The following is a 26,513-nucleotide window of genomic DNA, read 5'->3' on the forward strand; positions in this document are numbered from 1 at the left end:
CGACCCACCCTTCTCCACTTTCGCGGTTTTTATTTTGTAGCTCGACTTGGCCGCGCCCACAAACAATTCAGCCAATGGCGGATGGCGAGCCACTGCTCACTGCCCCCTGGCTGCCCCTGGCGTCGTCGACGAAAACCACTTTTCAAACATTACCGGTTGACCGTTGAGCTCGCGCTTGGCTGCCCTTGTAAGGGGTGGCGATTTAATTTCGTCAATTAACCCCTTTCCGTCGAGGTTCGTCCGCTAAAACAACAAATATCAAGGTAAAAATATCCGTGCCAACATTTTCCACCAGGTTGCTTCCGACATTCTTGTCAATTTTGAAGAAAACGAGGATTGTTTATGTCGACCTTGGCTTCCGGCCAAAAAGTTGGGGCATTTGTTATCCAATCTTTAAGTGCCTGTAAATGTAAATGCATTTTTCCTAATTTTCGCAGATGTTCGGACGTGTGATTAAAAAGGCTTCACCTCGCAAGAGGAAATCGTTGACCATGAAGCACGGGACGGCATCCAAGAGGCTTTCCAATGTTGGTCTTCTGGCCACTCCGAGTGCCAAAGGCTCGGCCACCTGTAGCAGCAACATCAAAGTGCTTTTGCGAGTGCGACCTTCGTCTAGGAAGGAGTTGGACGACAACAGGTGGAGGTTCGTTTTGTCATTAATTATTAAAAAGAAATCTACATAATATAAATTATCTTTTGTATTCTTTGCAATATTCGTATGAATATAAATGTTTAAACTTTGCCCAGGGACGTTGTCGAGGTTGTTGACAAAGATTTGGTCATCTTCGACCCTAAAGAAGAGGAGGACTTTTTCTTCCACCACGGAAAAAAGCAGGCTTTCAGGGACATAAACAAGAAGCAACCAAAGAACTTGCAGTTCAATTTCGACCAGGTCTTTGGTTCGGAAGAATCGACTGCTGAGGTTTACCAGAAGTCCATTCAGGGACTGATTTACAACTTGATGAATGGCTACAACTGCTCGGGTACGTCTAAATAACTATAAAAATGAATTCCTCATATCTCTAATCTAAATTTTAACAGTTTTTGCTTACGGAGCAACTGGCGCTGGCAAAACCTTCACCATGCTTGGCACTCCGGAGGCACCTGGTATCACTCCCCTTCTAATGAAGGAACTCTACGACACTTTGCAGCAGGAAAACGCTGATGTTGACGTTGCTGTCTCTTATTTGGAAATTTACAATGAGATGGTAAAAGATTTTGTAATTTATTTTACATGCATTCATTGAAGTCTCTCATAAGGTGCACGATTTGTTGGTGGAAACAAATCCGCCCAAGCAGCTTCAACTGCGAGATGACGGGGCATGTGTGATTGTTAGCGACCTGAGTTGGCACCGACCGGCTACCGCAGACCAACTGATGTCCATTTTGCAAGCTGGCAACCTTCGGAGGACGCAGCACCCAACTGATGCAAACAAGGAGTCTTCTCGATCACATGCTGTTTTTCAAGTAAATTGAAAATACCAATTTTTAAAATTGATTACATGTAAATAAATTATTTTTAGGTTTTGGTTAAGATGAAGAAGAGGAGTGACACTGGAGGCAGGTCTGGCCAAGTGAGGTGCGCCAAGTTGTCAATGATTGACTTGGCAGGGTCTGAGAGAGCAGCAGCAACAACCAACAATAAATGCCGGTTTGCTGAAGGGGCCAACATCAACAAGTCCCTGCTTGCTTTGGGTCAGTTGATTTAAACAAAACTTTGTCCCAGATTAAAATTTTGAATGTTATTTCAGGCAACTGCATCAACGCTTTGGCTGACGGACTGAAACACGTTCCTTTCCGCAACTCCAAACTGACGCGACTGCTAAAGGGCTCGCTTGGGGGAAACTGCCAAACCGTGATGATCGCCAACGTCTCCCCCAGTAGTGCCGTCTATGAAGACACTTACAACACCCTCAAGTATGCCACAAGGGCCAAGAAGATCAAGAACAGGGTCAAGAAGAACCTGATCTCTGTTGACATCACCGCAGCGGAGACTGCAAGGGAGTTGGACTCGGCCAAGGCTGAGATTGCAAGGCTGCAGGCCCAGAATGCTGCTCTGCGGGCGGAGAATGATTCGCTTAAGTTAGCAGCTAAGGAGCATGTCTGTGCAGGTGCACCCGTTGTGGTCGAACAACCCGTTGTCACAGTGGTGCAGGAAACACCGCCCCCTATTCAAATTGTCCAGGAGTTGCCAACACCTGAACCGAGTCCAAAACCTGCCAGTCCGGCAGTTGAGGAACAGAAGAATTTGGAAATTCTGGAAATGCTGAGGGCCCTTCGAGAGTCATGCAAACAATTTGAGACTGCGGCAGCCACCAAGTACACTTTGGTCGCTGAGTTAGATAAGTTGGAGTACAACTACGACATCAAGAAACTCAAGTTCCAGAGGATTAATGAACTTAGCAAGGAGGGAACTCAGATAAAGGTTTGTCAATTAGAAAAGGCAGTATTTAATATTTTTTAATTTTGATTTTATTTAAGGAGTCGTCACATGAGATTAAAGTCAAGGCCCAAAGGATCAACCTTGAACAAAAGCTGGAGGAAGCCACGCTTGAAGAACAAAGGTGTTTTGAGACAATTAAATTGTCCATCTCCTCTCTACAGCAAATTGACTCTACCATTTTCAACTTGGCCAACATCATGCTCAATCCCTACGTAAGTCAATAAAAATTCTTTTGAAACGGCATTATATTTAAAATAGTTTAACTGAAGCAAAAAAATTTTAAAATTATTCAAATTCTAAAAATCAAATTTATTCTCAACCGGGAGTTTACGAGTTTAGCCACTTGTTTAAAACAGTTGATAATTTGAAATTTTCCACGTAGTGTGAAGGCAAGGAGAAGGAACTGCGGTTTGCAACCTGTTCAAAGCTCTCAGTTCAAAAGAGTACGGAGATTGAAACTATCCAAAGCGCCTTCCTCAAATGCGCTTCCGTCCTGCACAAGTGCTTCTTCACTCTGAAAGGCCTGTGCTGCGTGAGCCCCGAGCTGCAGGCGCAGTTCGACGAACTGCTCTCGTATGTGCGGCAAAGTGGAAGCGTCAAATTCAAATCGGCGGATGAGGAAGACGAGGTTGACTCAGCTCTCAAAAAGAGCGACGAAGACTTTGACAACTTCATGGACGAATTCGAGCAGGAGCTGCTGGCGAGACCTCTTGACCAGACCTTCAACGCAGAACCTAAAGTTGTAAACACTGAAAGTATGGATGCTACTTTCTGCGTCGAAAACCCCAGTGCTGCCAAGAAATCGAAATTCTCACCACCGAGACGGCCGATGGAAGCACCCTTCAGGGTCAAACCCTATTCTGGTGAGTTCAACACTCAAACTATTACAATTAGAAGCTATTGAGCATTTTTTTTAGGTGGTTTCAAGAAAAAGCCAGGCACCCCCATGAGGAGTGCGTTCAGAAACAAGCTGAAAATGGCAGGCGGTTCTGCCAGCTCGGCAGCGAGAATAGCAAAGCCTGTTCAGGTCAAGAAGTTTGTGACCAACAAAGAAAACGATCCAGCATAGCACCCAGCTCGTCAGCTTGATTCGTGGAAATTTACAAAGTAACCAATCTAGTGTGAATTCACACAGCAGACAAGAGAAATTATTTATTTCTTCCTCTAACCTGTCTCATTTTAACTGCCTGTAAATAACATAGCTCTCTTCCTATCATTTGTAAATAACACACACTTATGTTCTGTGTCGCCAATTCGGATGCATTTATTAGCAAAGTTATTAAAAAAGATGAGCGCGTTGCTTTTGATAGATTTTACTCAAGTGACAACATAGTTGAGTTAATAAATAAGAAGTTTTGCTGAATAATAAATAATAATGCACTGCTTTTGTACAATAATCAGTGTCTGTTTTTGATGCTCTTTGCCCCGTCGTTCAGCGATTCCTAGAAGAAGAAAAATTAAATTTCTAAAATCATTTGAATTTCTCCACTCACGTAATAGTCGATGGCCGAATCAAGCAGGTTGTGAGCGTTGGTGCTCTCGCCCTGGCGACTGCTGGCGGCGCTTCCGTGGGGCAAGTAGTAGCCAGCAGAGTGAGCCGAAGGACGGAACAAGAAGGACAAAAGGGCGTGCAGAAGGAAGGAGATGAAGGACAAGCCAGCGAGCAGACCGATAGGGTCAAATCCTCCCAAGAAGTGACCAGTCCTAAAAAGTTAAAAAAAAATTGTATTAAACCCAGAAATTAAAAAAAATCAAAATTTCTTGGATAGAATCAAATCAAAATTAATTAGTTTTTTTTCAAATATCAAGCAATAGTTAGGGTTTAAATAAAACAGATGCTGGAAAATTTAATAAAAAACCAAAATTGGTAACTTACGAGTAACCCCTGTCCTGGGCAACTGCAGCGGCGCCATAGTAAGCTGGGTTGTACATGATTGCTGGATGAGGAGATTCAGCAGAATGAGTGTCTGGGATACACAAACTCATTTTATACCAAAACCTGGTGCAATTTATTCTGCCTAATTTGCATTAGATTCGCCTATACCTACAACTTGCTCTTCAAATGTGCAATTTCACGGCAACTTGCGCTGCTCTGCTGCCCCATATATGATTCCTGATCTTCTAAATCTGATTCATTTCTCATTTCATATTGCACATAAGAATGGTACACAAAGATTTTTTCATCATATTGTTTATCTCAGAGAATTGCGTATACCAAATAATTTTGTAGTCTGCAGGGTTCTTGCTTTTCATCTTTTTTTGTGATATTTTTTTTTTAATTTTTTTCTTATAATGCTTTAAAAGTTAACATACAAATCTTTTTAACATGTAGTAATACTAGAATCAATAAAAAATATCGAAAAATATGAAACATATCATTTTTATAAAAAAATCTCATCATCAGTTGGAAACGAAGGGTGCGATTAAATTCTCTTTAATTCATCTTTTGTGTTATTTTGTAATTAATTTTATAAAAATGTTATTATGCATATGCACCAGATACATAACACTAAAATAGGATGTGAAGTAAAAAAATAGAAAAATACATAAAAATAAAAGCTTGAAATTTTACTGAATAAGCTCAATAAGCAATAAGCATACAAAAAATTTTGAAAACGTCATTGAATAAAATAAGGTCAAAATTGTTATTGTTAGCTATAAAAGCTCTCCTTTTTATGTTTGATATTTTCATTGAAATTGAGCAATCACTCCGTGCTCAAAAAGCGAAAAATTGTCACTAGAAATCATTCGAGCCCGCCAAATTGCAGCAAAATTCGCTTATTCGCCACCTGGCGAGCGCATGCAAACTAATCCTGTTGTGCTATGGCAATGGCAAACAAACACAACACAGCTGAAAAGCATGCAGCTTGGTGAACGCACGTGGTTAAATTTTTCAGTCAATTAAAGTTATAAATTTCACTCGCATGATTTTGCATTCGACAAGATGAAGAATAAACCAAACAGACACAAAGAGGAGAACGTCTTCCGTGTAAGTTTGCAACTCTCCAAATTTCAAACAAATTTGAGATTTGAGCCTGTTAATATATTTTTCCCATTTTCAGTTCCAATCCTTCACGGAGAGGATCGCCTGTCTGAAGGTAGACGTTTTTCACCAAGTGCAGGCCTTCGACACTGACGCCGAGGAAGGCGAAACACACTTGCAAAATGCCATCGACAAGTGGAACGTGCAGAATGGCACCGAGGCGTTTGAAAAGTGCCTTCGGCAGCTTCCCGACTGCCGCAGCCTGGCTCAGATTTTGCTCAACAAGGAGAAAATCGTGCAGATTCTGTTCGAGCACATCAACCAGCAAGACCCTCTTGCTCTTCAAGGACTTCTTGAGTAAACAAAATCTAATTTTTAAATTATTAATAATTTTAATAAATAAAACGACTCTCTTCAGGCTGCTGGTTGCTCTGGCCAGGGACATGCGTCATGAGTTTTACCCTCACTTTTCTGACACCCTCTCCCTGATTTTTAATTTGATCACCACCTCACGGGACGCAGATGTGCTGGAATGGAGTTTTCAGTCGATGGCATATCTCCTGAAATTCCTCTGGCGCAGTTTGTTGAAGGAACCGACCGGCATCGTTTTCAAACACGTCCTGCCCTTGCTAGAAGACTCTCGGTAAAATCTCTAATCTTCTTTGTGAAACTCTGAAGTAATGTATTTTTTCCAGTCCCGTTTACATCCAAGAGTTTGCCTCTCAGTGCTTTGCATTTGTGGCTCGAAAAGTTCGTGACAAGGAAAGCTTTGTCAAAGCCATCATCGACAAACTGGACCGGGAGGAAGATGTAATGGATTTTTTATTAATAAATATTTGATCTAAACCTGAACATTTTAGGGTATTGAGGGCACAGGCATTTTAGTAGCAGAGTCGATTTATGGTGCGAGCGGCTACTTCCACTCTGGTGCCGAGCCTTTTCTCCAACTCCTTATTTCCTTTCTGGCAAGCCAAGAATTGAACTGCCAAATACTCCAGCAAGTTTTGACCTCGGCCATCAAAAGGCTCATTTTCAAAGTGAAAAAAGAGAACTTTGCCCCGTTTTGGAACACAATTCCAGTATGAATGTATTTTCCTTAAAAAAAACATCTTTTAATAAAATATCTCAGGTTGTCCTTGTAGAATTTGTGACGAAATCTGAATATAAGGCTGTGACAAGACTTTTGGAAATTTTGCAAGTCGTCAGTGAAACGAAAGGAGGCTTTTTCTTCCAAACAGCTCCGATTTTGTCTGCCCTAAAGCAATTGGTCAGCAGAGAGGATGTTCCAGAACAAACGTTGCAGGCAATCTCAGATCTAGTGGCTGAAATTCTCTGCTCGCCTGCACAGAAATTGAGCCAAGAGGAAACTGCCACACTAACTTCCCAAGTATTATAATTATATTTATTTTATCTGGAAACCATACTTACAAGTTTGCTTAGGTTCTGAGCATCAAACACAAAGCGATTTTCCTCAACTTCATCTCGAAGGTCATAAACTGCAGTGGCTTCGAAGCGCATGTCCTCCAAAAACTGGCCAAATTTTGCAAAGAAACCTCAGATGTGCAGGACTTCCCAAAACTTCTGCTCTTGTTGGCAAAAATCATTGAAGTCAAGGCACCTCCTTGTCATTCAGGGCTAGAACTGCAAAACTGGAAACAGTACCCCCTGGGCATTCAAAAGTCTCAGTTCACAGAATTCCTTCTTCAGCAGCTGGACGAAGGTGACCTTGACAAAATTATGCCAGCAATTGTTTTGCTGCCCCACATGTATTGCATCGACCGGAAATTGATGCAGCAGAAATTAGAGGGAATAATTGAACGAACTGGAAAGCACTCTGAGAATGTGTTTATTTTCGGACTTGCTGTGGAGGCTGCTGTCCATCTCATGTTGACCAGTGAACTAGATAAGGAGGTCCTAATAAATTTTGCCATTGAAAATAAGGATAAGTTGGCCGCTCTCAGAATGCTCGACATCTACATCACAGCCGTAAACTCTAGAGATCAAAATGTTTTTAATAAACTGATGGAGGCCAATTACCACCACATTCTATCATCACCCTATCACAAAGTAATGAGTTTGAATTTTTTTTTAAATAATTTGTAATTTTTGAAGAATTTCAGAACCGAGTATTGGCAAGTCACACGCTTTCCCTACTCGAGCCGGAGGAGAGTAAGATTTTCACCATGTGTCTTCAAGCAGAAAACACTCCGGCCACAATCACTGACTACAGGGATAGGGTGAAGGAGCTGCAGGGCCTGGAGTTCAAATACATACATGACATGAACGAATTCAGTGCAAATGTTGCACTTCGCTTCCTTATTGGTAATAAACTTTGATTCATAATCAAATTCCACATAATATTTTTGTTTATATAGGGAATCTTTATGTGAACTTCAAGTTGGTTTGGGATCCTGTGACATCCATCATTGTTTCGCATGCATCTTGCCAAGATTCGCACAAGTTCTGGGAAATATTTGGAGAACAGCTTAAACTGGCTTGTCAGAGGTGCAACAATAATGAATCTGTGGAAATCTGTCTGCCAGAATGTGAGAGCTTTCAAATTGATTAAATTATCAAATGATTTTATTTTCTTGCTAGGCGATCAATTCGTTAGTGACCTGTATGGGAGTCTTGAAGGTCAGTTGGACACTCCAGACCATGCAAACTTCCGACGCCTTCTTTGGAATGCAATGACGTTCTTCCCTGAAGTGTGTGAGGCAAGAAATCGAGACATCTCCTCGTTGTTTTTGGACTTTTTGCAGTAAGGTTAAGTTGCTATTAATTTAAAAAACTACTTATGTTTTGTTGATTATTAGAAACGAGTTCTTCAACAATGATGTCAGCGATGCAAACTTCTGGAATGTAGCAAAAGATAAAAATGAGGAAAAAATGGATATTGATGATCCAACTGAGCCTGCAGAGGAAGAGCCAGAAGAGGAGGAAGGTGAAGAGAATGAGACGGAAACTCAAACAATCAAAAGATCCAAAACGAGACCAACACTTAATTTGCTCCTGGTTAGTTCAATTTAAATTTTTTGAACTTTTTAATTAACATTATTTATTTATATCTAGGCTCATTTGGAGTTGCTGGCCAAGCTCAGGAACCCAAGAGGTATGTTTCGAGAGTCCGAGCTTCACGACGCGTACCAGGAGCTGTTGAAAATGAAGAATTCCAAGGTTCAAAAGCTGGCTCTGGACTGCATCATGGCCTACAAATTCAACTACCTGGTACCGTATAAAGACCAACTGTATGGCCTGGTTGGGGAAAAGGAGTTCAAGGACCAGCTGGTGGCATTCAACATTGGAACGGATAGCGATGTCGTGCTTCTCGAACACAGACCCCAGCTGATTCCGGTTGTGATGCGTATCGTCTTCAGCAAAATGCAGAGTAAGACTAAAATCAAAGGCAGCTCCAAAAGGTCGCTCATCCTGCGCTTCCTGGGTGGCTGTCGGCAAGAAGAACTTCTCATTTTCCTTGGCCTCGCCTTCAAACTTGTCCTGGCAAACTGCAAAGAGGACGAGCCCTTTGATGCCATGGTGTTGAGAATCATGGACAGTGTTGATTTGAAACGGATGGTCCCTCCGAAGAGACTAAGCAGCGCCCTCAATCTGGCCAACACTGTTTTGAGCCAATTGGGTAGAAGAGATGAAGGAATGGCTCTTTGCTCACAGACTCTGCTCAAAATTCAGCTGGTGGTCGCCGCCCAGGTGGCAGGGGTTTTGAGGAGGAAGGAGGAGGTGGCGAAAACTGCTGTTTCGGCCTACAGGAGCACCAGGAAGCAGGCAATAGACTCCTTTTCCAAATTTTTCTCAAGAGATTACCAGGGAGATGCGTCAAGTGTGTACAGGTGGTCTGCCCACGAGATCGACGCAGTCTTTGAAGCCGTGGTGTGGCCCTCGATAGACGTCCTGCATGTTGAGAGTGTTGCATACCCAACAGCATTGCTGAAACTTTTTGGCGTGTGGGCCGGAAACACAAGGTATTTCAACCTGTTGGTCAAGCACAGGGTTGGATGTGAAATGAGCAACCCTTTGGCCGCAATGATCAAGCTGCTAAATGCGGAGGCTGTCAAGGGTCAGGTGGTCGCCGCAATTTTGGAATCCCTGACCAATCTGCTCACCCTGAGACCAGCCACCGATGAGGAGGAGGAGGAAATGGACGCTGGAACTGCAGCTGCTGAGATAGAGAATGTGACTAATGTGCTTCCAGTTGATGAGGCATATTTGGAAAAAATTCAAAGTATGTAATTTTAAATAACAATAAACCTGAGCGATTCCTATAGTAAAATAAATGAGCTAGTTTTACAGATAAATTGTGATTAATGATGTTATTTTGCAGCTCCAGGTCTTCAGTTGAACTATGGCAGCAAACTGATCCTACCACATGTGGCCGATCTCCTCAACTACCTCCACAAGAGGGTCTCTTTGGCCAGCACCAAACTCAAGGCCAAGGGTGGCCTCAGTGATAGAGACCTTGTGATTTTAGCACGCGTCTCAGAGCTTGTCTACGACCCTGAGCTAAGTCTCTCATTGCTGCGCCTTGTCCTGCCTCTGGCTGCCAAGAAGGCTAGTCTTGGAACTGGAGACAGGACGCTCGAGCCACTACTGAGCACCGCCTCTTTTCTGCTCCGTCGCATTGACAATCCCAGACAGTTCACTTTACAGATAGCTCCCTTGTTTGGCTCCGTCCAGGGACGGGCAAGTAGAGATAGACTTTCGCAGATTGTCTTCAGCAGGGTAATCAATCTGATTGACGAAGAGGAAGCCAAGGTTGTGTGTGACTTGAATTCCTGGGACGGTAGGCACATTGACGAGCCTGATTTTGAGAAGAGAATCAACAGTTTCACTCAAATCAAGAACATGGACCAAGCCAGTGTGCCATTCTTCCTCATGGTCATCCACTCCAGCTTCCACACCCTGAAGGCGGTGAAGGATTTATCTTTGAAAGACTGCGCCTCTCTGTGCTTGCAGACTGTTTGCCCCAAACTGGCTAAGAGATTTGCCAATGACCCAGAAAACAGGACCATCGTCATGGAGCGAACCACAATGGAGATTATCAGGAAGGGTTTGAGGGATAAAAATGAAGAGCTACAGCATGAGCTGCTGTGCCTGTTGGGAGTAATGGTCAGAGAATGTGGACAGCTTCACCCAACCCTTAGGGATCTGCAACCGCTGGCATGTGCTGAGGACGTGGAGTTGGACTTCTTTGAAAATATTCGCCATCTCCAAGTTCACAGAAGGTTGGATTTTTTTTATGAAAAGTTTTATTTTAAAATCACTTTTTTTCTAGGGCCCGTGCTCTGATGCGTTTTACCAACACAGTCAAAGAGAATGGAGTTGTAATGAAAACCACTACTTTGACGCAAATCATTTTGCCCTTAGCTTCCAGCTTTTTGTGTGTGGAGAAATATGCAAAAATTAACAGCCTTGTTGACGCTGCCATTGATGTGAGTAAAATTTACTTGTATTTATAAAAAAAAAATATTAATTTATTTACAGGCATTGTCAACTGTATGTTCAATGCTGCCATGGGCCGAGTACGAAACTGTTCTTAGATTCAATCTGAACAGGCTGCCCCGAATGTTTGACTACCAAAAACAACTTGTTCGGACAGTGATTGCAGTCCTTGATGCTTACCATTTTGATTTGTCTGTCCTTGAAAAGAAACCCGTAGAGCCAGCTGTGACTGCTGTAGAGCTGAAAGGAAAAGACCTGGATGACGAAGAGGAGCCTCAGGATGAAGAGGAACTTGCAGAAGTTCTCGAAAAAGTCACTGAAAAAAAGGAAGAGGCTGTCAAGTGCACAGTTACTGAGGCAAACAAAATCAGAAGCACAATCCTGTTCCAACTTCTTCCCAAACTACAGAACACCGTGTCTGCAAAATCTGCCACTGACAGCTTGCATAAAGTAAACAAGAACACAGGTGACGTTGCTGAAGAGAGGGAACGAGAGGCGAGAGAAGTGCTGCGAGTTCCAATCGCCCTGGCTATTGTGAAGCTTTTGCAAAAACTTCCTGGCGACGCCTTGAAGCAAAACTTGACTGGTGTTCTTTTGAAAGTTTGCATCTTTCTGAGGTCTCGTCTTGAGAGCACTCGTCGAGCTGCGAGAGAAACACTTCAGCAAATGCTGAGAATTTTGGGGACCAAGTTTTTGAACAAGATGCTCTCCGAGTTGTGCTCTCTGTTGACCAGAGGCTACTTGGTGCATGTCTTGATTTACACTGTGCACTCTTTGATTGTTGGAATTGGTGATATCATCCAGGCTGGTGACATTGATGCATGTCTCCAAAATATCTTGAAGGTATTCATTTTTATTTCAAATAAATCAGAATTGAAATCTTGTATTAATTCAGGTGTGCATGACTGATCTTTTTGGATGTGCTGCTGAGGAAAAGGAAATTGCACAAATTGCCGGAAAAACAAGTGAAGCTAGATCACACAAAAGCTTCGACACACTTCATCTTGCTGCAAAATATGTGTCCGAAAAGTCTGTAACAGACATTCTCATTCCGATCAAAAATGTAAACAATTGAAAATGACATTAAATACGAAAATAATTGTAACTTACTGTCTTTTGCAGGAATTAGCTTCATCGCATAGTTATAAGGTTTTGAAAAAAGCAAACAATTGCTTGCAGCAAATAGTTCAAGGACTGGCCGAAAACACTTTCATTTCTGCAGAGTCTTTGATGACCTTTGCTTTTGGAACTGCTTCAGAAAGTATTCCAGCTTTGCAGAGTGCAATTAAAGCAAATAACAAGCAAAAAGAAAAGCTGACGGCTGGTAACTTAAAAAGTGCAAAGCAAATGATTATTACTAATTTGATATATTCTCAGCTCAAAAGGCGATCCAGCGGCCAGATACATTTCTAATCACACCTGCGCCTAAAAGGAGTGGCCCCACAGTGACCAAGAATGTGGACACCCATGCCCACCTCTTCATAGCTTTTGGCCTTCAACTCCTCCACTTTTTACTTAAAAGAGAGCGAACAAAGGAGATACCTGACGAGATGCTGGATCCCTTTGTGGCCATCTTGGCCAAAAGCTTGAATTCCCAGCACAACAAGCTGACAGTACTGTCCCTCCAGTGTCTCGCATGGCTGCTGAAATTGGAACTCCCAAGCTTGAAAGAGAACATTGAGACTATTGCAGACAACATTTTCAAAATTCTGCACAAGTACTCTGGTAGCGCGCAAGGAAAAGGAGATAACTTTGACATGGCCAATGCTGCCTTTAAGGTTTAATCAATACATCAATATGATGCGAATTTCTGATTCATAAAATTTCCAGGCTGTTGGAGTTCTTGTTCGGGAGGTTGAGTACCACAACATCAGGAAAGAGCAAGTTCGTCTGCTTTTGCTTTACGCCGAAAGAGACATTCAGGCTGACTCCTCTCGTCAGGCAACAGCTTTCACCCTATTGAAAGCAATCTTGAGACGTCGATTGTCCTCTCCTGATATGCAGCAAGTTATGAGGACTGTAGCTGAACTTTCCATCACCTCCCCAATGAACCATGTCAGACAACAAGCCCGACAAGTGAGTTAAAATATTAATTTATAATTTTTGCTTACTTTTCTTCTTGTCCACAGGTGTTCTTATTTTACATGTCCGAGTACCAGTCTGGAAAACATTTTGAAAACCAGTTGACCTTCATGCTCTCCCAACTCAACTTTGAGCTGCAGACAGGACGGATGTCTGCTCTGGACACCCTAAGTGCCCTCATCAATAATATGCCTCATCAGCGTTTGTCTTCTGTGTGCAGCCTCATTTTTATTTCAATGTCGGCCTCACTCATCAACGATGAAGACCCAGAATGCAGACAGCTTGCTGCAAAAATTCTGAAATCCATGCTGCAACGTTTAGAGCCCAAAAGCAGGGAGTTGCTATTCAGTATTGTTGTCGCTTGGCTCCAAGACAAAAAAGTAATTTTCATTTTTAATTTGTTTCCTTAATTCAAGATTAAAAATGTATCTATAGATGGCGCACAGAAGACTTGCTGCTCAAGTGTGTGGCCTTTTTGTTGCCCTCGAAGGGGAGAAATTTGCCCAGCGCCTGCCCATCATTCTTCCTCTTGTATACTCCTGCCTGTGCCCAGTTAGCAAAATCGGTCGTTTTGTGCGGGCACCGAAGGAGCAGGAGGAAGTCGAGGACGAGGACACCAATTCTGGGGGCAGTATTGAAGACCACTTGCTCTACCAAGCTCTGCAGCTTTTGGTGAAGATCTCTGGTCACTGCCCCAACTGGCTGAGAAACGCCAAAATTGAAGAGAGTGTGTCTGATATCTGTCTGGAGATGACCCGCCTTCTCTGTCACTCTCACGAATGGGTCCGTTTGGGAGCCTGTCAGTTTATAGGTTGCATCTTTGCTGCCCTAGACGCAGCTGCAATTGCCGAGGCCGTGGCCAATAGAAAGGAAGAGGCGCCAGATCTACTTATTTTCAAACTCAACCCTGAGCTTGTCCTCAAGTCTTTGGTGTTGGATCTGTGCGACCTTCTGCAGCCTGGAGATTTGCAGCCGCAGCTAGCTGAGCAGGTATTATTTTCTAAATTTAAAGAAAGTCCTGATTTTTCAACTTCAATTATTTGTAGGTTGTGAAGAATTTGGTTTACCTGGCGCGAGTTTTGAAGCACATTCCAAAAGATTACGCAGTTAGTTTTGATGATGATGATGAAGAAGAGGAAGATGGTGAAAAGAAGCACCAACCCAAATTGTCATTGGTCTGGATGGCCAAGAGAATGAGGAAAATTGTCAATCTGGAGATTGCCAAGGCGCCGAAAAGTGGCACCTTGCGCGACTCTGTCCTTAAGTGGACGACGGCTGTGATCATCGATCTCGGACCCGAGGCTCTCCTGAAGAACCCGATGCTTATGCACCACATGCTGGCACCTGTGGTTAGGGAGATTACTATAACAAATGAAAACAACCCCCATGCACCTCACGGGCTGAGAAAGTTGGCAAAGGAAGTGGCCAACATTATTAAAGGACAGGTTAGAGGATAAAATAAATTATTTATGACTTTAATTATTTATTTTGATTTGCAGATTGGCGTTGAAGCTTTCGCGCTGGCCACGTCCAAATTGAATGCCAAATTTAGTGAGCATAAAGCAACAAGAAAGAGGAAAATAGCGCAACAGGTACTACTATTTTGCTTTTGTATTAAGAGTTTATACATCGGACCTTTTCAGGCAATCACCGACCCCGAGTTGGCGGCCAAACGAAGGATTAAGAAGCAGGCTATGAAAAAAGTTTTGAAGAAAAAGAAAATAAACAGTTTGAGAGGCCGAGTGAGGAAAGACCACAGGCTGCACCAAGATGAGGAAATGGATGTCTAAGACTATATAATTTTTACTAAAAGAAAATTCAATTCAAAATTTGCTTTATATCATTTATTGTTAGGTAATAATTTTATCACAACTATCAAGTTGAGTACTTTTCATTCAAACTAAAGACTTGGTTTTTTCTTAAGACAAACTTGAAGAGCAAAATTTTTAGATCATAAGCTACATAAGCATTTAAACAGACAACCAATAAATTGAAAAACAAACAAAAAACAGCGAAGAATTTATATAGGTGGTGGGTGAAATAACAAGGGTGCGCTTTAAATTAAATTCGTCGGGAGTTTCGGATTGAAACTTTCAATAAAATAAACAACTGCTCGGTACTTCGCAGTGAATTTCAAGTACGGCACGATTTTTAAAAATGTTCTTCCATTCTCTCTCGATCCAACCAATTTACATTTGCCAAGCTTTCTTTCACCACTAGCTGAAGAGCTGCTCGGTAGCTCTCTCAAGATCCCAGTCGTAGGAGGAAAGGGCCACTCTGGCTTTGTGTTCCTCGACACCCATATCCAACAAACGTCGTATTTTGTTCTCGAACTCAACGTTTCGGTCGGGCCCTAGAATTTGTGTGATTAAAAAAATTTCTTCCAAAATATGTATGAAAGAAAACTCCACCTCCTGCATAGGCTGACCCCCAATGCCTGGCCGTGTGCCTGAAGAGTTCGTTCTTTTCCTTGTACTGTCGAGCTACCACTGCATCCTGAGGGTCGTCAGGTTCAGCAGCGGCCAAGAGAGCCTGGAGGGAGAGCAAGACTGTACGTAAAGTCATAGCCGCAGCCCTGAGGATAGGAAAATTTTAAATTCAAATTTATTTTTCACTTTAAATAGACCATTGATCTTTGAGAATGTCCAAACAAATAGCGCCAGTCACCGATGAAATATTTGGATGCCAAATTTTCGTGACAAAACGAACTTTGGGAGGGTTGAACGGATAAGTCTCGGGCACTTTGATTTCAAGGACATAATTTGCTCCTTCGTACGGCGTGTCGGGGGGTCCCGCGATTTCGCCTCGAAGTTCTGTGAAGGTGTCGTTGACCAGCTCCAGTTTGATTGCACATCTTTGGACCTGCAATAACAATCAATATTATTTGTAGCAACTCTAGAGATAAAAGAAGGACAAGTTTAGAAATTTATTGATCTCTTTTGTATGGAAAGTAAGACTGTTCTAGTTTCCAAGATAATGACCCGAAGGATTATGCGCGTATGACATGTCGATCTCTGACCTTTGCCACACTTGTCAACAACAGAGACAAATAATAATGCAGCAATCAACCGACTCTAGTGCGGTGCATTGGACAACTTGGAGTATTGTTTGCTGAACGGTCGATGGGTAAGTAAGTAAAAGTATCTTGCTTTTAGAGTGACAAACAAAAGAATTATTATTTTTGAAACACATGCCTCGAAAAGATGCAAACTTTCTTTTTTTTCAGTTTATTTTTTTATGGTAAATAATTTATTTGATTTAATTGAAGCGAAATGGGTAGACGGGGGTGGATTCTTAACGGAAGTTGTCAAATCCAATTTTAAATTGGTGAAAGAAAATAGGGGTCTGGAATGCAATCTCACCTCTTCGGAGGTGACCACCTCTCGAAACTCCCTTTTTATCCTCTGCGCCGCGATATTGGCCATCTCTTTAAACTAAACTTAACACCGACTAACGAATTGGAACATAAGAATTTGACAGTCACTGGTGATTCAGGCTTTTTCGCACGATTTCCCAGATAAAAAGTCAAGAATGGGATATTTTGCGTTTGTCGTTGGGTTGCTGCCATGCACTGCAGCTGATTCTAATGACCACTGATGCCAACTCTTGAAATTTGCTCCTACCCACTCCTACCCAAATAACGCAAGTTCAGCTCAATATTCAGCTTGATTTGGATTTCCAGATATAAAAATATTTGAACAAGTCAAAAATCGTATGACATAATCTTATTTGAGTGTGTTTGTGCAACAAATGAAACACAAGTGAATTTGAATATATTTTGAAGTTGGCAGCACTGTAATGCGTCCTTTGTTGATATTATTTCATGGAAGACGTCGAGGGGGAAATCAAAGCAGAAAGTGGTATGTATGGAGTCACTTTTAACGTAGATCATAGACTATTTTTAAGTGTCTTGCCCAACATGTTTTAATTCGCAAAGTCCAATTCAAACTCAGGACCGCACGAGAGCGTCATTGGCCTCAAGTTTGACAGTCTGGGGTGTTGGGTATCGACTTGACGCGGGGTGGAAACCCTCGAAAGTAGATTCACGCGCCGGCTACCCAAATTGCAAGCAAGGTATCCATCCCACGATTCGGCGCACCCGCGCTTGGTCGCGGCCCCCACCAGTCGCCTCGTGATATCTAAAATTTGTTCATTTTCCCCAGTAGAGACGACGAAAATAATGCATGGCCGCCGCTAACTCAGTCCGTTGTTGTTTGTTCCGGCAGATTCGTCGTCCAGCAGTTCGAGGAATTTGATTCTCCAGAGCAGAATGCCCAACATCAAGGTCTTCAGCGGGTCCTCGCACCTCGATTTGGCGCAGAGGGTCGTCGACCGGCTCGGCATCGATCTGGGCAAAGTCGTCACCAAGAAATTCAGCAACTTGGAGACCTGGTACGTCTTTCATTTTATAACTCTCGTTTTATTTGCACGTGCCGGCGGAGTGAAATCCGAACCCGGCCAATTTAATTTAATAATGGCTCAAAATTGGCGTGGGGGTGCCCATTCAAGGCCGTTTTTATTGAAATTGAACAACTCGCGTCCATTACCGCGGGCCCAGAAAAAACGCGAGCTTTTCGGGCTGCAAACTGGAAAAAATTTAATAATTATATTTGGCAAAACGATTTTTGTGATCAGCAAAGAAATCTATTTTAAGCTTCATTTTTGTTGAAAAGTTGTGGAAATGGGAAGCTTTTAATTGATTTTTCAAGTTTTAGCGAAGTTAAAAGTTAATTATGATTAGACTTTATTAAATTTGGCTCAAAGTAGTTTGGCTGGTTTCCAACTTCCGGCTGTGAAATTGAAGAATCTTGAAACATTGAGTTATATTTAGCCAACAATCTTTATCTCCAATACACTGAGACAAAGTTCGAGTCTTTATTTAACAACGTTTGACTCATAATTTTATTACTTATGTTATTTGAGATAGATTTTAATGAAAGGCCTGTACAAATATATTTGGAAAGTTGAGAAAGTTCCTGAATTTTTATTTTATAATGTTGATATTCAATAAAAAATGTTTCATATTTAAATTTTAAAAATCAAAATAATCGGTCGTAGTTCTGTGTGTCAGATAAATTTCTTAAAAGGTGTTTTCCTATTATTTATCTGAACTTGATTTTATCCTTATTAAAACCTCCAAAGCAGCTGCCCGTGAAATAGTTGCAAAACCAGCGAACAAGGTGGGTTTTATTTCAGTCACACCAATCAGAGTCTTCAATTTCTACATATTTGCATTTTTTCATCAAAAAGTTTACCTGTGCCTTTGCACCTACTAATGATTTGTCTATGATTGAATTAAAAATCATGAAAAATTTATAGACACGTTTTTAAAAGTTCAAACCAATAGCTGGGATTCTTATCAATTTTCACATTATCCACTTATTATTAATTATTTTTTAATTTTAGTGTTGAGATTGGCGAGTCGGTGCGCGGCGAAGATGTTTACATCGTGCAGAGCGGCAGCGGCGAGATCAACGACAACCTGATGGAATTGTTGATCATGATCAACGCGTGCAAAATCGCGTCCGCCTCGCGCGTGACCGCCGTCATTCCCTGCTTTCCCTACGCCAGACAAGACAAAAAGGATAAGGTAGAGTGACAGTCCGCCAAGAAAACTTTCGCCCCACTCAGGAATGGCCGTTGAAAACAAAATTAAAAAGAAAAAATAGGCAATCGGGGCCACGTTGCCTGATTTCAAAACGTACAAAGTCGATCTGCCCCAGGGCGGACGGCAAGGAAATTTTGTTTGGCGACCTTGGTTTGTTTTCACCGACCATTCCGAAACTTATTTATATTCTATACTTTAAACACCTCTGCGTTTTTGGTGAAGAAACCTTTTTTTTAATTTTGACGAGGAAATTAACGAAACGGGTGTTCGTTTTTCCTGTCTGATTAACACGAATAAGCAAGCAGCAAAATTATTCCATGAGAGTCTGCCTAAAACTTCCATCATCTGTCTTTTCTCTCTCTCTTGATCTCTTCCTGGAGAAGTTCAATTTTTTTCAACTAGTCTAGTGACCATAGTGCATGCCTCTTTCATCCCCTCGCCCCCACTCTGCCCGCCCCTCTTCGCATATATTTCGTCCAAGAAAAGGTCGTGTCTCCTGCGGAAAACGACAGAGATCTCGCCTTTTAGAAAAATTTCACGTTTGGTAAAGAAAAAGCCGGGCGGTTGAAACCGCATTCTTCTTTTCTCTCCTTGTCGCTGGGATGCTGTGAATGAATTTGTTACGCAATTGCAGGCTGGATTAGAAGGGAAAGATGACGGGAGTAAGGTTGTTGCGACACCGCCGCAGGCCCGGTTCAAAAGTAACGAATGGAAGTTTCGGGTAATTGTGACGACGATTTTTTTTACCTTCATCTCTGGGTTTTCGTTCCGTGTCTATGACTTTCCACATCAGCACGCGAGCAGACGCAATGTTTTCTCAGAAAATTATATTCTAATTTTATTAATACTTAAAAATTAAACTTTTGTTAACACCTTTGGTAATTTTTTTAGAACTTTCCTATTTGTATTCAAAGAAGTTTCACAGACATAAAATTTGAATTTGAAATAATTTTCAAGATACCGTCAGAATTTTTTACTTTCTTTTCTGAAAGTGTCTAAATTTTGATGAAACATTGGCACTCATTTAAATCACGGTTTCGTCGGAGGTGCACCTGCTCTTCTCATCAAAGGAATTTGAACCTTAAAGTTTGTCCTAATTTCAATAAATTTAGTTAAATTATTTCCACTTTAAAATTGATTCCGATGATCAAAAATACTTCTGGCGGAAAAAGTAAATCACCCGATCTCAACGCTCAATGTTGCCTGAAGGGTGCGAATTTTTTCAATCGCGATTTCTATCTTCTAAATTAAAATTTTCTACTTTCACATTCAGAAATAAATAAATATACTGGTGTGCGTCCTTAAATTGAAAGGGAAAGGAAAAAGGAGAAACCATACAATTTCATTGATTTTGTTAACAATAGTGGTCGTCAATAGATGATTAAAGAAAATTATTTTTTTTTTTTTAATAAAATTGACTTATTTGAACAAGCTTTGAAATTTTTGATTATAGATAAAATAAACGCTTTAATTTCAGTCAATTTTTTATGAAGAAAATCTTTTTCTTGCCGCCATTTGATCATCTCATTGGCGACTACTTTATTATCAAAATTTCAATTGTAAGCTCGCTGCTGTTACGGAAAGGATAACTTATATTTTTCTATTTACACGAATTTAATTTATTTTCCTGGGTCTCACAATCATGATATACTTTATCACTCTGTCCTCGTGTCCAATCGGAGGAGCTGCATTATTATTTTCATAACCAGGGTGCGCGTCTGAACTCTCTCTTGAGTCTCTTTCCAGATTTAATATACAGATTAATTAACTCATGACGACGATGAGAATAATAATGGGGCGTTGTGGTGTGGTGATGTGTCACATTTTATATTGTCCGTCCCTTGCTGGCGCATGCAGCAAAATACATAATACCCGTCGCTCTCGTTCTCATTACTTCTTGACCCCTGATGCATTTTGATCATCATTTTAATCTCCACAAACAAACATGACAAAGCAGCATAATTTTACAATGACTAGAAGAAATTTGATTTGTCATTAAAATAAGAAAAGGAGCAAAGAAAACTGAAGAGAAACAGTAACGGAAATTAATTTAAAAAATTAAATTGTTCAATTCATAGCTAATTTTTTTATAAATATGAAGAAAAAAATCAAAATTTTTACCGCATCATCATCTCCACATAATTATATTTTGAATTTTTAATAGTATAAGTTCAAACGAAGAGCAGATTTTGGAAATAAAGAATTTACAAGCAGCATAGAGAATGAAAATCTCGGGAAATGTTTTCGCTCGTCAGAATTTGAGCTGACGTCGGCTTTTGTTTTAAGAGGCACACGCGACCAGCAAAATCGATTGGCCGACCCCTCACCTTTCGAGGGTGGCGCCGTTCGGTGCCAGTCACGAAATCCTCCTCCCCATTCCCGTTTTGCCATCCGAAATTGAATGCTTGTTGTGCATTTGTATTAATTGCAGGAGGGCTTAATGGAAGCCGTCGCGGTAAGTTAACGGATCGCCGTTAACTAATCATGTTGTGATTAACCAACCCCTGAGTGACAAATTAACAGAAAAAAAATCCCGAATTGGCCCTTGACCAATAGATCGGACAAAAACAAATTTTTGAGAGCGAATTCGAGACTTTTTACGCATTTAAATAATTGCAAGTCGAGTGACGTTTTGAATAATGAATTAACCCGAAACTAAAAGTCGAAGTTTTATTAATAATTAAAAGAAAACTAGTCCCCGAGGCATGTCGGGAGGAAGTTTTTAATTAAACACGATTCTTGGAGTGATCCTCAATGAAATAACTCGATTGATTTTAATTCTCACATTAATTCCGGGTTGCGTAGAAATAAATAAAACGGACGAAATTCTTCGTCAATGGAAGTTATAGGCACTGCTGACCGAGATTAACTCCGTAGAATTCGATTCGCACCACGCTTAATTTCTTGAGGAGGACTCCAACTTTGGTTTTCAGTTTTCTGCTGCTTCGTCTAACGTCCTATCCGAATTCTTCTTATATTTCTTTTGATTTGACGCTTTTCAACGCATCTTGAATTTGCACCTCATCTCTGGTTTGCCCCGGCCCGAACCAAATTTCTGCTCTAACCGGATTTATTTTTCACTTCATGCATGGAGGGGTTCCAAATTAATTCTCGAGAAAGCAGGGTCGGAGCAGAAATTTGGTGTTCGTATTTCTTGCGAAGAGCCCTCCCGTAACAAACGCCCCAGCATGTTGGAGCCCTCACCAACTAGTGCTTGATTTTGCCGTTTGCGTGTGTTTGTGTCCTTACTGGCGGGGCACACCGCACTTCCCTCTCAGAGTCGGGCACCCATCTCGGCGAAGCTGGTGGCCAACATGCTGAGCGTGGCCGGCGCCGACCACATCATCACCATGGACCTCCACGCCTCCCAGATCCAGGGCTTCTTCGACATTCCCGTCGACAACCTGTACGCCGAGCCGGCCGTCCTCAAATGGATTAAGGAGAACATCCCCGAGTGGCGCAACTCCATCATCGTCTCGCCAGACGCCGGCGGTGCCAAAAGGTTGGAAAAAGGAATTTTTTATTATATTTAAATTTAGATATGGGAAACACTAACACTAGCATTTGAAAGATTGATCAGAATTTAAGTTTTTGTATTTTAAATTTTTGAATTAATTGCCAATAGAAAATTTATATAACAAAATTTATCAAAATTATCATTTCATCGTTTCAAATCTTTGAATTAATTTAAATTTGAATTATTTGTCTTTTCCAGAGTGACCTCAATTGCGGATAGACTGAACGTTGAATTCGCCCTGATTCACAAAGAGAGGCGCAAGGCCAACGAAGTTGCCTCGATGGTGCTGGTGGGCGACGTCAAGGACAGGATCGCCATCCTTGTCGACGATATGGCCGACACCTGCGGCACCATTTGCCACGCAGCTGAAAAGTAATTTCGATATTATATTATTTAATCGTGATTTGAAATGTCATTTTGTTCAGACTGATGGACGCCGGCGCGACCAAAGTCTATGCCATTCTTACCCACGGAATCTTTTCTGGACCTGCCATTTCGCGCATCAACAACGCCTGCTTCGAGGCCGTCGTCGTCACCAACACCATTCCTCAGGAGGAGCACATGCGGGATTGCCCCAAAATTCAGGTGTGTATTCCATTGTTTTTCACAACCCATTTAATTAATGCTCAATTCTTCGTGAAAACTTTATAAAATAAAACTATTTGCTGAAAATATCAAACTACAAAAAAAAAATCAATTCTCCTTAGGTATCCATTTTCAGATTTTTGTATTAATAATTTTGATTTTAATTTTAGTGCATCGACGTTTCCATGATGTTTGCCGAGGCAGTGCGCAGGACCCACAACGGTGAATCGGTCTCCTACCTCTTTTCCAACGTGCCATACTAAAATACCAAATGACAGCAAAAGGACTGAACACGTTAAAACAAATATCAAAAGAACGAAACAGCTCTAGTTTAGGGAAAAAATGATACTTTCGTACACACTTGAACTACTATTACTACTCCTCTTCTTAATTATATAAAAAAAAATGGTGAAATCGGCATCAGAATAAAAATTTGAGACCACATTTGCCGTCCGACGGGAAATACTCTGCTAAAAGCCTCTAAAGAGATATTGTTGTTGATTATGGTACAAAATAATTAACTGGGAAATCATTATTTGGAATGTATGTTATTTTAGCGTGGACTTCTGGGCGGTCTGCGCACGGATTAAAGCGATTGTTGAAGATATGCATTTTGCGCTGGATTACGTTTAGCATTTAGTTCTGTAATCAACCATTCACGAAATAATAATGAAAACAAAGTGACTGAGAAATCCCGCGTTTGATTTAAAAACCAACCAAGCCTTATCAGTGCAGATAATCTAAATCACAAAATACTTGAAAATTTGTTTCTGACTGACTGATGGCATTATTATTGCGGTTGTTCAAATATGCCTCACTCGAATCTGCAATACCTGCCCATCGTCCTGGGCACTGCTCTTCCTGTCACCTTCATCTGGACGTGAGTGTTAAGAAATCAAACAAGTTGATCAAACTACCAGGGGTGTCAGTTACATCATTGCAGTGTCATTGCGGCATGTCGAGCCAGGCTTCCCGTTCATAAGCCACGCTGGAAATGAAATTCCTGAGAGCTGCTTTTTCGGACAAATGCTCAACATCTGCGCCGCCCTGAGTGAGGAAATCAAAAATTCCTTTTTAACTCGAGTCTTATTCTAAAAAAAATTTGTATTAGTGACGTTGTGTGTGTACATCAGACACAGGCAGTTGGTGTCGCAAGAGCCGCCTTATCGGCCGCCGCTCGCTCTGCTCAAGAGTGGTTTGTGGACGGGCTGGATCGCCAGTCTGGGTGTCAGCATCGTTGGGAATTTCCAACTCGAGTCGCTCATCATTGTCCATGGAGTCGGCGCATTTTTCGCGTTTATCATCGGAATCCCGTACTTGTGGATTCAGGTGCATAAATTTCAATTCCGGGCATTTAAGAAAAAGAAAATAGATAAATTAGAAAGACTTAATTAAAGGGAAGTCGTGAAATAAAGATAACAATTACAAAAATTATTGAAATATCTATATCTCTATAAACTTTAAAAAAAATTACTTTCTCAGGTTGTCTGCACAACTTACGACCCTCCGTCGAAGTATTCAAAAGTTGTCATCCAAACCCGAATCGTCTTGGCTTCGATCGCAACTTTTTCCCTGGTCGTTTTGCTGGCCACGATGCTCGCATCTTACATCATGCTTTCTTTAGGTTCTCATTTGCAGATGAGTGAATTTTTTTTGTAATTAAATTTTTCAATAGGGCTGAAAAACGATGTTCAATTCGGTCTGTACTTGACCAGCGCCGTTGCCGAGTGGGTCATGGCGATGGCAATGTCCGCCTTCATAGTCACATTTGCCCGCGAATTCCAGCAAATCTCCCTTACAACGCCAGAAGTACCAAAAATTCTTGCAAAAAATTTAAAGCTTAAAAAAGTCTCTCAAAAACAGGTGCACCGAATCAAAAAGGGAGTGAAGCAGACCGGGAATTACGGATCCATCTCTGAAGCAAGCATTGAAACAGACTGATTTTATTTTTCAATAAAATATAAATTTTTTTTATTGGAACTCTTTTTGTTTGTAATTCCACTCAGAAACACCCCATCCCTGCAAGCCGTCGCTGAAAACCTCGACGAAGCGCTCCACCATCCTCGTCTCGCTGACCAAGTGTTCGCTGCTGGCAATCACCTTCACCTGCAATAGTCGAGTTCGACCACCTGCCGCGCGCAAAAAATTCCTTAATCTGCAAATTCGCACCGAGATAACGAGACATACCGGCTTTGTAGTGGAACGCGTAATCAGTTGGCGGGGTGCCGCCCTCGCCGTGCCGATACAGCTCCAAATCCACTTTTTCTATCGCCTCAATTTCACCTTTCGGACTGCAGTAGTAACCTGCCTCTAACCTAAAAAAATTCAATTTAATTTTTTTATTTTAATTAATCCAAAAAGATCAAAGCTACCGAGATGAGGTGCATGGCTGGCAAATCACGGCCACGACCAGTTTGCTGCCATCCTTGAAAAACAAAATGTGGAAACCGTAGCGGTGCATTAGAGTCCAGTCGCGTTTTTTGCCTATTTTTTGGGAAAAAAATTAAATTATATATACAAAATGATCATATTTCTAGGTGCAAATTTTTTGGAAAATTCTATGAAATTAATATTTTATACAACTTATTAAGAACAAAAAAAAAAATATGAAATTTATTTCATTAGTTTGAAAAAATTAAAAGAAATGTAATAAAATTTATTATATAACGCACCAAAACTGTGGTCCCTGAAAGAATGTGAGTTGATACTGATTGTCTCCTCATTATTGATAGTCAGCTTTCCCTGTAGTTGTCCTAATTGCTCGTAGTGCGTCTGATGCGCTCTGCTCAAAATTATTCAATGGAAAACTATTTTTTTTTTTTACTTTTAATATTTATTTACTCTTTTAAATTTTCAAAATATTCTGCGCTCCAGTCTTCGGTGGCTATGGCGCGCGCCAGGGTCGCAGGGTGCAAGTCGTGCTCGTAGTCAAAATGTGGCAGGTGGGAGGACCACGTGCCACTAAAATCCACATCAAACTCCTGTTTTTTTTTAATTTTTTTTTTTAATTGTAAAAATAGTTCATTTATATAATTTTTTTTTCAAACCTGTGACTTGTCATCGCAAAGGTACATTTTTCCCCTGTACCCGATTTTCCACTGGCTCATCGGAGTGATCATTTTGAAATTCACCCCTCCAGCCTGGTACTCGCCCTCTGCAAATTTCTCGGAGTCCATTTTCAGGTTAGTGCTTGGAAGCGCCTCGCTGCAAAGAAGACCTTTTCCCGGAACCTACGAATTAAAAAAAAAATCAACCTGAAGATCTGACATTATTTAAAATGTATACCATGAGATAGCACAGGGCATTGGCGTTTCCATCCTTTCGCGCCTCGCAACCTGTTGCCATGTAGAACCCGTTGCGATTTGCAGCGACAAAGAAAACGGCGTCGAACGCCTTTTGAACATTTAATTTTAATTAAAAAATTTGATTTGATTTTACTACATACCTTCGGATGGTCAGATAGCGTCTGTGGTTTTTCAATTGACTCATAGTTCGTCGTCTTACCAAATTTAGTTTCAAGTCTCATATTATTTAACTAAAAGTTAATATGTCATTTAACATAATAAAAAATTTCATTAAATGATGGTTAATGGTACCTTTCTCATTAGCAGGAGAAGTCGAAAAGCGGCATATTTGAGGTAGTACCATTTTCCCTTCACTTTGTAGATCCCTAGGATGAACTTCTCCTTCTGTCCCTTTTGGCCTTTTCTTTCGCCCACATAATGGAAAATCGAAGCTACGATTGTAGCCACTAAAACTGCAAGGAGAAATACTCCCAACATTTCTTTTGGAGACTAAGATGCCAATTGAAAGTAAATCGCGCTGTTTGCTTATCCAA

At 41.2% G+C, this 26,513-nt stretch overlaps 7 protein-coding genes across 18 annotated transcripts; 4 read left to right on the plus strand and 3 right to left on the minus strand.

Annotated features, from left to right (window-relative positions):
- Nucleotides 1-114: 114 nt before the first annotated feature.
- On the plus strand, nucleotides 115-3,855 carry LOC132205695 (kinesin-like protein KIF18B). The gene is made up of 10 exons (XM_059634945.1): nucleotides 115-263; nucleotides 438-643; nucleotides 748-983; nucleotides 1,042-1,208; nucleotides 1,261-1,467; nucleotides 1,524-1,695; nucleotides 1,752-2,425; nucleotides 2,482-2,655; nucleotides 2,826-3,306; nucleotides 3,361-3,855. The coding sequence occupies exons 2-10, from the start codon at nucleotides 438-440 to the stop codon at nucleotides 3,510-3,512; spliced, it is 2,469 nt and encodes an 822-aa protein (XP_059490928.1). The 5' UTR covers nucleotides 115-263; the 3' UTR covers nucleotides 3,513-3,855.
- LOC132205696 (uncharacterized) lies at nucleotides 3,462-4,436 on the minus strand. Its single transcript, XM_059634946.1, has 3 exons — nucleotides 4,320-4,436; nucleotides 3,937-4,147; nucleotides 3,462-3,885 (listed from the first exon to the last, which is right to left on the minus strand). The coding sequence occupies exons 1-3, from the start codon at nucleotides 4,427-4,429 to the stop codon at nucleotides 3,841-3,843; spliced, it is 366 nt and encodes a 121-aa protein (XP_059490929.1). The 5' UTR covers nucleotides 4,430-4,436; the 3' UTR covers nucleotides 3,462-3,840.
- An 835-nt stretch (nucleotides 4,437-5,271) lies between these two features.
- On the plus strand, nucleotides 5,272-15,159 carry LOC132192776 (small subunit processome component 20 homolog). Its single transcript, XM_059612884.1, has 24 exons — nucleotides 5,272-5,432; nucleotides 5,506-5,783; nucleotides 5,845-6,069; nucleotides 6,122-6,236; nucleotides 6,287-6,505; nucleotides 6,556-6,813; nucleotides 6,867-7,493; nucleotides 7,547-7,748; nucleotides 7,802-7,972; nucleotides 8,025-8,187; nucleotides 8,243-8,441; nucleotides 8,499-9,666; nucleotides 9,766-10,666; nucleotides 10,717-10,873; nucleotides 10,926-11,726; nucleotides 11,779-11,946; nucleotides 12,006-12,207; nucleotides 12,261-12,661; nucleotides 12,714-12,959; nucleotides 13,013-13,345; nucleotides 13,401-13,955; nucleotides 14,012-14,410; nucleotides 14,465-14,557; nucleotides 14,609-15,159. Exons 1-24 carry the CDS (start codon nucleotides 5,388-5,390, stop codon nucleotides 14,753-14,755), a joined length of 8,073 nt encoding a protein of 2,690 aa, XP_059468867.1. The 5' UTR covers nucleotides 5,272-5,387; the 3' UTR covers nucleotides 14,756-15,159.
- On the minus strand, nucleotides 14,795-16,550 carry LOC132192782 (ubiquitin-conjugating enzyme E2-22 kDa). Its single transcript, XM_059612901.1, has 4 exons — nucleotides 16,328-16,550; nucleotides 15,592-15,827; nucleotides 15,377-15,540; nucleotides 14,795-15,318 (listed from the first exon to the last, which is right to left on the minus strand). The coding sequence occupies exons 1-4, from the start codon at nucleotides 16,388-16,390 to the stop codon at nucleotides 15,182-15,184; spliced, it is 600 nt and encodes a 199-aa protein (XP_059468884.1). The 5' UTR covers nucleotides 16,391-16,550; the 3' UTR covers nucleotides 14,795-15,181.
- Nucleotides 16,024-23,367, plus strand: LOC132192779 (ribose-phosphate pyrophosphokinase 1). Of its 11 annotated transcripts, none has more exons than XM_059612888.1 (9): nucleotides 16,735-16,825; nucleotides 17,192-17,357; nucleotides 18,372-18,555; nucleotides 19,208-19,294; nucleotides 21,005-21,028; nucleotides 21,852-22,075; nucleotides 22,289-22,462; nucleotides 22,516-22,675; nucleotides 22,846-23,367. In XM_059612888.1, exons 1-9 carry the CDS (start codon nucleotides 16,789-16,791, stop codon nucleotides 22,936-22,938), a joined length of 1,149 nt encoding a protein of 382 aa, XP_059468871.1. In that variant the 5' UTR covers nucleotides 16,735-16,788; the 3' UTR covers nucleotides 22,939-23,367. The 11 variants fall into 11 exon arrangements, with proteins under 11 accessions (XP_059468873.1, XP_059468877.1, XP_059468880.1 ...); XM_059612898.1 differs by lacking the exon at nucleotides 21,005-21,028 and adding an exon at nucleotides 16,919-17,039 and having other exon boundaries at nucleotides 16,808-16,825; nucleotides 19,208-19,293; nucleotides 21,824-22,075; XM_059612890.1 differs by lacking the exons at nucleotides 16,735-16,825; nucleotides 21,005-21,028 and adding an exon at nucleotides 16,024-16,091 and having other exon boundaries at nucleotides 19,208-19,293; nucleotides 21,824-22,075.
- Nucleotides 23,368-23,394: 27 nt separating this feature from the next.
- LOC132192781 (DNA damage-regulated autophagy modulator protein 2-like) lies at nucleotides 23,395-24,655 on the plus strand. Of its 2 annotated transcripts, none has more exons than XM_059612899.1 (6): nucleotides 23,395-23,555; nucleotides 23,605-23,726; nucleotides 23,787-24,004; nucleotides 24,158-24,299; nucleotides 24,351-24,484; nucleotides 24,539-24,655. In XM_059612899.1, exons 1-6 carry the CDS (start codon nucleotides 23,485-23,487, stop codon nucleotides 24,614-24,616), a joined length of 765 nt encoding a protein of 254 aa, XP_059468882.1. In that variant the 5' UTR covers nucleotides 23,395-23,484; the 3' UTR covers nucleotides 24,617-24,655. The 2 variants fall into 2 exon arrangements, with proteins under 2 accessions (XP_059468882.1, XP_059468883.1); XM_059612900.1 differs by having other exon boundaries at nucleotides 24,525-24,613.
- On the minus strand, nucleotides 24,606-26,494 carry LOC132192778 (uncharacterized). Its single transcript, XM_059612886.1, has 9 exons — nucleotides 26,272-26,494; nucleotides 26,121-26,210; nucleotides 25,961-26,068; nucleotides 25,723-25,905; nucleotides 25,517-25,656; nucleotides 25,348-25,457; nucleotides 25,048-25,159; nucleotides 24,863-24,990; nucleotides 24,606-24,804 (listed from the first exon to the last, which is right to left on the minus strand). Exons 1-9 carry the CDS (start codon nucleotides 26,455-26,457, stop codon nucleotides 24,647-24,649), a joined length of 1,215 nt encoding a protein of 404 aa, XP_059468869.1. The 5' UTR covers nucleotides 26,458-26,494; the 3' UTR covers nucleotides 24,606-24,646.
- Between the last annotated feature and the right edge of the window lie 19 nt (nucleotides 26,495-26,513).

Source organism: Neocloeon triangulifer, unplaced genomic scaffold (genome assembly GCF_031216515.1).
Source record: "Neocloeon triangulifer isolate White Clay Creek 2 clone unplaced genomic scaffold, ASM3121651v1 ptg000003l, whole genome shotgun sequence".
NCBI classification, from domain to species: Eukaryota; Metazoa; Arthropoda; class Insecta; order Ephemeroptera; family Baetidae; genus Neocloeon; species Neocloeon triangulifer.

What these genes read in the sequence shown, in the direction of transcription:
- LOC132205695 (XM_059634945.1), top strand. Translation starts at nt 438, where the DNA reads ATGTTCGGACGTGTGATTAAAAAGGCTTCACCTCGCAAGAGGAAATCG. An exon ending in GAATGGCTACAACTGCTCGG is followed by an intron (nt 984 to 1,041) that starts GTACGTCTAAAT and finishes AAATTTTAACAG; the next exon opens with TTTTTGCTTACGGAGCAACT. An exon ending in TGGAAATTTACAATGAGATG is followed by an intron (nt 1,209 to 1,260) that starts GTAAAAGATTTT and finishes GTCTCTCATAAG; the next exon opens with GTGCACGATTTGTTGGTGGA.
- LOC132205696 (XM_059634946.1), bottom strand. Translation starts at nt 4,429, where the DNA reads ATGAGTTTGTGTATCCCAGACACTCATTCTGCTGAATCTCCTCATCCA. An exon ending in GCCCAGGACAGGGGTTACTC is followed by an intron (nt 4,148 to 4,319) that starts GTAAGTTACCAA and finishes TTAACTTTTTAG; the next exon opens with GACTGGTCACTTCTTGGGAG. An exon ending in ATTCGGCCATCGACTATTAC is followed by an intron (nt 3,886 to 3,936) that starts GTGAGTGGAGAA and finishes TTCTTCTTCTAG; the next exon opens with GAATCGCTGAACGACGGGGC.
- LOC132192776 (XM_059612884.1), top strand. Translation starts at nt 5,388, where the DNA reads ATGAAGAATAAACCAAACAGACACAAAGAGGAGAACGTCTTCCGT. An exon ending in AACTGGACCGGGAGGAAGAT is followed by an intron (nt 6,237 to 6,286) that starts GTAATGGATTTT and finishes TGAACATTTTAG; the next exon opens with GGTATTGAGGGCACAGGCAT. An exon ending in TGCACTTCGCTTCCTTATTG is followed by an intron (nt 7,749 to 7,801) that starts GTAATAAACTTT and finishes TTGTTTATATAG; the next exon opens with GGAATCTTTATGTGAACTTC.
- LOC132192782 (XM_059612901.1), bottom strand. Translation starts at nt 16,390, where the DNA reads ATGGCCAATATCGCGGCGCAGAGGATAAAAAGGGAGTTTCGAGAGGTG. An exon ending in AGGTGGTCACCTCCGAAGAG is followed by an intron (nt 15,828 to 16,327) that starts GTGAGATTGCAT and finishes TTGTTATTGCAG; the next exon opens with GTCCAAAGATGTGCAATCAA. An exon ending in GGGGTCAGCCTATGCAGGAG is followed by an intron (nt 15,319 to 15,376) that starts GTGGAGTTTTCT and finishes CACAAATTCTAG; the next exon opens with GGCCCGACCGAAACGTTGAG.
- LOC132192779 (XM_059612887.1), top strand. Translation starts at nt 16,789, where the DNA reads ATGGAAGACGTCGAGGGGGAAATCAAAGCAGAAAGTG. An exon ending in GACGCCGGCGGTGCCAAAAG is followed by an intron (nt 22,076 to 22,288) that starts GTTGGAAAAAGG and finishes TGTCTTTTCCAG; the next exon opens with AGTGACCTCAATTGCGGATA. An exon ending in GGGATTGCCCCAAAATTCAG is followed by an intron (nt 22,676 to 22,845) that starts GTGTGTATTCCA and finishes TTTTAATTTTAG; the next exon opens with TGCATCGACGTTTCCATGAT.
- LOC132192781 (XM_059612899.1), top strand. Translation starts at nt 23,485, where the DNA reads ATGCCTCACTCGAATCTGCAATACCTGCCCATCGTCCTGGGCACTGCT. An exon ending in CCTGTCACCTTCATCTGGAC is followed by an intron (nt 23,556 to 23,604) that starts GTGAGTGTTAAG and finishes CAGGGGTGTCAG; the next exon opens with TTACATCATTGCAGTGTCAT. An exon ending in TCCCGTACTTGTGGATTCAG is followed by an intron (nt 24,005 to 24,157) that starts GTGCATAAATTT and finishes TTACTTTCTCAG; the next exon opens with GTTGTCTGCACAACTTACGA.
- LOC132192778 (XM_059612886.1), bottom strand. Translation starts at nt 26,457, where the DNA reads ATGTTGGGAGTATTTCTCCTTGCAGTTTTAGTGGCTACAATCGTAGCT. An exon ending in TTTGCGATGACAAGTCACAG is followed by an intron (nt 25,657 to 25,722) that starts GTTTGAAAAAAA and finishes AAAAAAAAACAG; the next exon opens with GAGTTTGATGTGGATTTTAG. An exon ending in CGCGTTCCACTACAAAGCCG is followed by an intron (nt 24,805 to 24,862) that starts GTATGTCTCGTT and finishes TGCGCGCGGCAG; the next exon opens with GTGGTCGAACTCGACTATTG.